The sequence below is a fragment of the Apteryx mantelli genome, chromosome 1, assembly GCF_036417845.1.
Source record: "Apteryx mantelli isolate bAptMan1 chromosome 1, bAptMan1.hap1, whole genome shotgun sequence".
Taxonomy (NCBI): domain Eukaryota; kingdom Metazoa; phylum Chordata; class Aves; order Apterygiformes; family Apterygidae; genus Apteryx; species Apteryx mantelli.
This window is the reverse complement of record NC_089978.1, coordinates 62,533,327-62,541,212: the sequence shown is the minus strand read 5'-3', so window position 1 is coordinate 62,541,212 and position 7,886 is coordinate 62,533,327. Positions and strand designations below refer to the sequence as shown.

General features: G+C 37.3%; 1 protein-coding gene across 1 annotated transcript in view; it reads right to left on the bottom strand.

The window, feature by feature from the left end:
• Positions 1 to 53: 53 nt before the first annotated feature.
• The window catches only part of LOC106494024 (DNA excision repair protein ERCC-5), a 33,122-nt gene continuing 25,289 nt past the window's right edge, over positions 54 to 7,886 (bottom strand). The window contains exons 21-25 of the mRNA XM_067293785.1: positions 6,769 to 6,982; positions 4,169 to 4,313; positions 3,178 to 3,378; positions 2,159 to 2,243; positions 54 to 710 (exon numbers count right to left, since the gene is read on the bottom strand). Coding sequence (XP_067149886.1) covers positions 168 to 710; positions 2,159 to 2,243; positions 3,178 to 3,378; positions 4,169 to 4,313; positions 6,769 to 6,982 — 1,188 coding nt within the window. The 3' untranslated portion in view covers positions 54 to 167. The remainder of the gene's footprint in view (positions 711 to 2,158; positions 2,244 to 3,177; positions 3,379 to 4,168; positions 4,314 to 6,768; positions 6,983 to 7,886) is intronic.

Below are 7,886 nucleotides of genomic sequence, written 5' to 3'. Positions count from 1 at the left end.
TTTAAAATCCCTCCTACATAAATTCTGGACACAAAGGCAATGTAAGACAAATGCACAATGAATAGGGATAATTTATTGTTTTTCTATCAGAAAATTCATTAGAATATTTACAAAGTTTAAGTCATAAACCCCCCCCCCCCACAGTCTCTCTAAGACTGTCTCTTTTTTTAAGACCTCTTTTTTCTTCCTCTCTTACTCTGCGATTTATGTTTTTTGCCCTCAAACACAGGTTTGGCAGTCACCATGACTATGTTTCCCACTTCTTCATCCTCACCACTTGAGCTACTGTACCCTTTTTTCTCATTATGGTTTGCTGTCTCAATTTGAGACGCAGTTTTCCTCCTCTTGCTCTTGTCTAAATCTCTGCTTTCCAGTTCCTCTACTGAGGAGTCACTAGAGGTTTCTGAAAGATGCAAATTCCCAATAAAACCACCTCCATATAAACGTTCTCTTTTGGAATCTGAACGTTTCTTTCTCTTTATTTGTGTTGTCACTTGATGATCTGTGCAATCGACAGTACTTTTCCCTTTCCTTTCCTTATGCTGCTTAAGTTCATCCTCCATAACTGCAGTAGCATCCTGAATTTCATTGGCTTCTTCCTCCTTTTCCTTTCTCTTCAGACAAGTCACAGCTCGGCGAAGTCTCTGGCTCTTAATGGCTTGTTTTTCATGTTGTGCTAGTCTGAAGAATGAATCAATTCGAAGCTGAGTCTATCAAAAATAAAACAATGAAACAGCTTTGGATTTTTGGGGGACAGGAATTCAATAGTCATCCAAGCTATATTATACAGTATCCTAAATTAAGCAGGAGAAAGACTAATGAAATTAATATATGTCTAAATAGATGAGGACTACAAGATGCATTATCATAGTTATAGCTATAAATTATGCAACAAGTTTTACCTTCTCTAAAGCAAGAACCTTTACACTGCTCTTTAAAGAAACTAGGTAATGGGCAAACACCTGTGAAAAATTAAAAACTGTGTTGTGCTTATGATTAGACATAGGTTGCTATTTTCAACCTTAAAACCAAGATGCTCTTGTAGTGCTCTTAAGTATGTCCTTACAAACACATACTCAGCTGCAAGCTATTAAAACAATAGAAAGTTTACTAAGCAAATGCTGTATGTGCACCTCATATTTTGCACAGGCCAGTGCAACAAAATGCTATAATTTGACCCAAGTGCCTTGTAACACAGGCTGCTACAGCATAAAGATTAACAGTAGAACTTGTAGTAGTCACACACAGTGAGATCTGTTTTACTCAACTATAGCCAAGTATAGACTAAGCCAGTCTTCTGGGTTCTCCCAAAAATTGACCGAGAGAAACACTTGCAAAGGATGTTCCAGTCAACCTGAAAGTATACAGATCTAATAACAGTTTTTGTGGTACTTTTCACTCCTTTGACTAATAGAGAGGACCTAGAAGACTGGTTTAGACTACATAATCTATCTTGCTGATAGCAAAAGAAGAAAAGAATCTGATCTTGGCTCATCAGTTTTACAACCGACTTTCACAGTGTCACCACACGCATCACTATTCACTTTTAAATTGTATTAAAGTTGACAGCATATTTATTTATAAAATGGAGTAGTATTATAAACAGGTGCTCAATCAACAGCAATAGCTCAGTCTGCATTTCTCCCCAAAGATTATGGATGGTACTCAATGGTCAGTCTGACTTCACCAAAATCTTAGAGACACTTATATAAATCATTTTAAAATATAGGGCACTGTTTTTTAAAAGCATTAAAGGTGCTTAAGGTACCTGTAGTAATCAGCAACATGCAGAACAAACAGCAATCTGGACTTGAAATAGATGCTTGATAGATAACAAGATTTTAAAGCAACTATTGCATTTACAACCTTTGAAATTATGTAGAGTGCCTCACAGTACACTCAAATTATACAACAACAAAATCTATACAATTCAAAGTTTAGTGACTTTTAAAAATATAATAAAATAAAAAATATGGCTAAATGACAAGCTATTTTACAAACAGTATGGGCTATCTGAATTATGAAAGCATAAATTACAGTGAAGTTTCACCCAAGTTAGTTAAGCATCACTTTAGATTAAAGCCTCATTGTTCATTTTAAAAAGTTTCTGTTACAGTTATCTGGTTAGCCTTAAATTATACATAGTTTTATACTTTACCTGTTGCGAGTTCAGCTGTTTTAGCACAGGCAAAAGGACTTCATCTATCTTTGTTCTAGTCCAGCCAAAGTGATCCTGACAGAATGTACAGAAAGTTAAGGATCTTTTAAAAAAAAAAGAAAGCTATTACCAGTATTCTGTAAACACACAAAATGAAAATTCCTCAAATAACCAGCATCTGGAGAAAAGCTACTATAGCTGAAAGTTTTTTCAACTACAAAAAAAAGAAAATACCAGAAGTTATTATACCTGACCTATGTGGATGGTTCCAGTATTACGCCACGTGTCTTCATCATGTCACATTTCTATTATTTACAGAACCCTAATACCATCATTTCCGAGACTGTCTTTCAGTGAAGCTCCTTTTGGCTACACAGTACTGCCATAAAACACAATACCTATAAATAAACCTTATTTTTACACTTACACACACACAAACACATACACACAGAGGAAATTTTATTTATAGTTTAAAACAATATTAGCTCTGTGTGCATCATCATCTACTTTTCAACAATTCACTGCAGCTCAAGCTGCAACTGATGCAAGAAACATGCATTAGTGCAAGGAATGTGGTAAATAATAGCTAGGGATAAAGCACAGTGTCAATCACTCATTCTGATTAGGTTTCGAAACCTACATGTGGAAAGATGGCTAACAGATACATCAGGAGCATGCAAACAATCCCATGTTAAGTCTAAAAACAGGCATGGTACAGTTACAGAAGTGTAACATCACAACAAAGCTAGGTCAGTCCAGTTAAGAGACTCACTTTGCATTCAGAGAGAAGCAGCACAGCCTCTCAGGAAGGCAGAGCAGACTTGGATGCTGTACACACATAGATGCGCTCTTCTCAATTCCAGAGCTGATATCATTGTAGCAGAGCACATACAGCCTCAGGTGGGGGCTCTCACACTAATGAAATGTTAAGAATTTGGCTCTCTGTTATTGAACTAGTCTTATGAACTGTAGTCTGAGTACTTTTAAATAGTAATTCCTGTCATATCATAAAAGGATATTCTCTGATCTGCTCTACATCAGGCTTCCCCCAGATGAACGAACCCCTTGTCTCATCCACCACAGGCTTCAGGTATGCCTCTGCCACTGCTGGGTTTGGGAAACCTGAAGAAAGCTGCAGATCCCGCAGCTTCTTCTTGACTTTGGTATCATGTGGATTAGGTCTCAGTTTCTTATTCTTCTGAGCTTCAGTCCACCACTCACTGAAAAACAGAGGAAAGATTTCATTTGTATCCATAAAATAAAATTTGGAATGTCAAGAGCTACCATACTAACTTAAAAAGCCTTCTTTAGATTCCCTATTTCAGTTACTGTATGAGACAAGGTAGGAAATTTCCAAATTACATGACCTAAGGGGCATATAATTTAAAGGTAGAAAGGAGAAAACATATACAGTAAATGTAGCCATCTGGCAGCCACAGTAGCAAACATCACCTGGATTCCCCGTAAGTAGCCAAACAGAAGGCCCTAAACTCAGTCTCACTTGAGAAGGATGCTCCACACATAATGATCATTTTTGGAGGATTTCTGAAACAAAAAATAACTTCTGACCAATCCTGCCATTGCCAATAAAATTGGCTTGGTGCTCTTCAAACCCCATTCCCCCCACAGCCTACCTGTCTGTCTCTTTCCAGGACATCCACTCCTCACTCATCAAGTGTCTTTATGAGCAAGCTAGAGCACCTTCTCACAAACTTGGGGAGAAACCACCTCCACTCCACTAGGGATCCAGCTCTGCAATGAACTCAGAGGCAGTTGCACAGTTTGGAAGTGGTTCTATTGTCGTCACTAGTTTTGTTGTAATTGCTGTGTCAACATATCACCCTATTTATCAGCCATTTCAAATAGTGACATAATGGAATCACATATTTTATAGTTAATTTAGCCTCCTTAGTTTTGTCTATGTTTTGGTGCATGGTAAAGCAGCAAAAAAATATATTCACTAACATTCGTATTATGGAAAAACAAACAAAAAAATCAGACATAGCATACGTGAATTTTAAGAGCGGTTCCAATCCATGACCAGGAAATTCATTTAAAATCTCCATTGCTGTTACGAAGCCAACATTTGGGATGCCTTCAGTGTAATCACTTCCAAGCAAGTATGCCAAATTAATTAACTTGCTTCGATCCAACCCTGTAAGAGAAAGTCCATAAACCAAATAAACCTAGTGAATTCAGCCTCTATTCTCTTACAAATTAACAGAAGTATATTATCTGAAAGACAAACAACAAAAGGAACATATAGGCATTAACTGTGTAAAATTATACTTTCTTCAACATCAGAATTTGCTAAATTACTTTCTGGAGCAACATCATTATGCTATGCTAGTTCAAGTACCAGTAACTGTACTAAAATATGATAACTTGTGCAAATACAATGATGCCAAAATTAAAATGTTACAATGTAGAAACCTAGTTTTCCCCCAAACCAGGTCTTTGAAAGCTAAGAGATTACTTGACATATACTTCTGCAGTTACAGTCCAGCTCTCATCTAATGCTGACCTGAATTTAATAACTCCTGAAGCAGAAATTAAAGTATTCCCCAGTCCCCACTTTTGAACTCTAGTCCATAATATTCATGACTCTGTTTCTCAAAAGAATTCCCAAACTGCATGTCATTTGCTCTATGCTACTGTAGTTATTCTTATAGATCAAAAGAGCCTGTGAAACAACTAGAAAGAAGGAAGAACCCAGCTGACCACTTCTGCTTACTACATTGTAAGATACGAGGCAACCAGACTGATTCTTAGGGACTAGCTTCAGGACCTCAGACCAAAACATTATTTCAGTGGAGAAAAGGAGGGAAGTGTGTCTATGTATGCAAATCAAGACCACCTGAATGCTAGTAAGGATATCCACTGACTGTTATGAAAGAAAAATTGCCCAATACATGGAAGCAGTAGTAAAATACTGCAGAGAGAGATGACACCAAGACAGATGGTAACTATTTTTTAAAACAAAACAAACGAAACAGAAGCACTGGTTTACGACCAGAATAACAGCCAAAATCACAGGAGCTTTTAGAGCATCTGCCCCCCCACCACCACCATGTAAGCTACACTGGCTTCATCCAATTTGCTGGGAAAAGAAGCCAAAGACGTGTTTATTTTTTATCACATAAAAATGAAATTTGTGAAATTCCATTTCACAAATTGTGAATCGGTTACTGCGAACTGTGAAATTTTACGTGCTGGAGGCATTAAAATATTATTTCAAAGTTCATAACTCTACTTTGCTCAGAAATTTCAAAACTGACTTTATCTCTTCTGCCTAAGCAAAACATGAGGAAAAATTAGAATTTGCTATTATTTTCTTTAATACATTCCGCGACGCTGAAGCTTAATAGTTCAACTAGCAACAATTTGATGAGATTAGAACAAGAAAAACAAGAAAGAAGTAAAAATCTTGTCAATATTAAAAAATTTACTTCTACTTTCTACAGAGTGTATAAATACACTGCATCCTTTTCTAATACAGTATGAGTCAGTATGTCCAAACTAAACTTCTATTTACATAAGATTAAAATCTGCTGACATTTATCAGAATATAATTTTCTCACCATGTCAGAAAAGTCATACTGACATCTACCTACTGGTACCACAGTTCATGCTTCCAGCCTTGATTATCATCAAACTAACTTAAGTGTATTAAATGCAGGTGCGACTAGTAGCTGCAAGTTCAGATAGGTCATCTGGTAGTAAAACCAATAACCCGGCTGCATGTCCTCTCTAAAGAACAGACATCATCACAATGGTTACATGAAATTCCATAGGAAATTCATCTTCGAAAAGATACAGGTAAAAGCTGTCTTATCAAAGAGTCTCTCTAACTGACCGGCGAGTGAAGAGTTAACAGGACTGAAGTTTGGCAATTGCAAAGCTGTTGAACAGAGGAGTTAACAGGACTAAAGAAGTCTACCAACTGATACGTGCAAGGATTGATACGCGCAAGGCTGCGGAATAGAAGAATTAACAAGACTGAAGAAGTCTGCCACCTGGAATCTGCACGAAGCCCCAGGGAGGGAAGAAGCAATACGGAGGTGTTGTGGTCTTGCCTTGCTAGCAGGGTCCCCCCAAGCAGACAAACAGACAGTCCTGTGATTGTGAAACTTGCAAAAGTCAGCAAAAGCAGTGTTTGCCCAGAGCCCCAGCCGTATAAAAAGAGACTTGGGAGCTAGGAGAGTTTGAGCAGGGATGTAACGTGAGTGACTTGATCATCCTCTCCGGCTGGACCATGAGCATTCCCACCCCTCCCCTTTCCCAGGGACGCTGGGTTAAGGTAACTCCTCGACGTTGAGAGTCCTCTCACTAGGAGAGTGAACAAGAAAGCTTTCAAGTAGGGATAAGCAGTGCTTCCAATTAATAGCGCAGTAATTGATGGTTTCGGGTTATCCTTTCTAAATTAGTAACTGATGATTTTGTGTTATCCTTTCTAAATTAGTAATCGCATTATTTTAACGGATGTTACTAATCCAAGAACTTGTGTGAGGAAATAAATATATATATTTTTTATTTACTACGTTACTGTCTCAGTCGTTGCTATCAAACCTTCATAGTGTGACACCAACATACTTATATCTGAGCCTTACCTAGCTGGTTTTGAAAATCAACATACTGATAATATTCCACGTATTTGTTCTGACTGAAGAAGTTTTTATAAACATGCCGTGCACCAAATAACCAAACATCACTATCATCGGTGATTGTCCCAGAGGTCTGATCAGTAAGGTCCAAGATAGCACACTGTGCCTCTGCTTCCATTGGAGCTTCAATATATGGAATGCCAAACAGACGGAGAAGCTCCTGTAGGATGGAAGAAAACAGTTAGTATTTCATCTGAGAATGAGCTTCTAATATACTACTGCTTGACTCAGAACTGCTAGTTTCACACTTGGGAGGTGTTTAATCTTTCACAGCAAATTTTAATTTCCCCTGAAAAGCACTAAACGCTGTTAAGTTAAGGGGGAAATCCCACTTACTCATCTCAGGCAGATAATGCCATGTAAGTCAAGCACTATTTGACCATGCTATCGCTACAATTTGAGAATCTGCTGTTTTAATTATGCAAGCATATTCAGGTATTTTGCTTTCCATAACCGCTGCTGATTTAACATGGAGAAAAGTTCATGCATTACAGTGATGTAGGATGCATGAAAGAAAGATGCAGGCAAACAAAGTCAGTAACAATTTTAGCACAGAAAATGGTAACAGAAGTATGAAACACACATCAGGCAACAAACAGTGGGCAGACTAGCCATCCTTTGGACGGTGTTTTGATATACATGTGTTTTGAAATGCTTCACACAACCTGCTTTTATGGAATATGTTACTTAATCTCGGTTAAATATCCCACATGCACTAGTTTTACATACTAATGTTGGTTACACAATTCTGAATTATTTCATCTCCGTGCTTTCCACTTATTCTGTTCCCAATTTGGATGTAATAACCACCGCAAAATCTAGGTGTAAAGTTTTTATGTTTAAAAAAATATATAAGGGGTTTTTTTTTCACTGCAAAAACTGGCTTTTGTGCCCTAACAAATTCAACTTTGAAATTGTTGTTTTAAAACTTTCATTGTAATAAAGAGTAAAAGCACAAGGTCAGAAGACTTACAACTATAATGGCATATCTACCAATATATGGCATGTGATACTACAGAAGTGTAAGTTACTGGCCTTTAAAAAAATCATCTGAAGATAAAAGT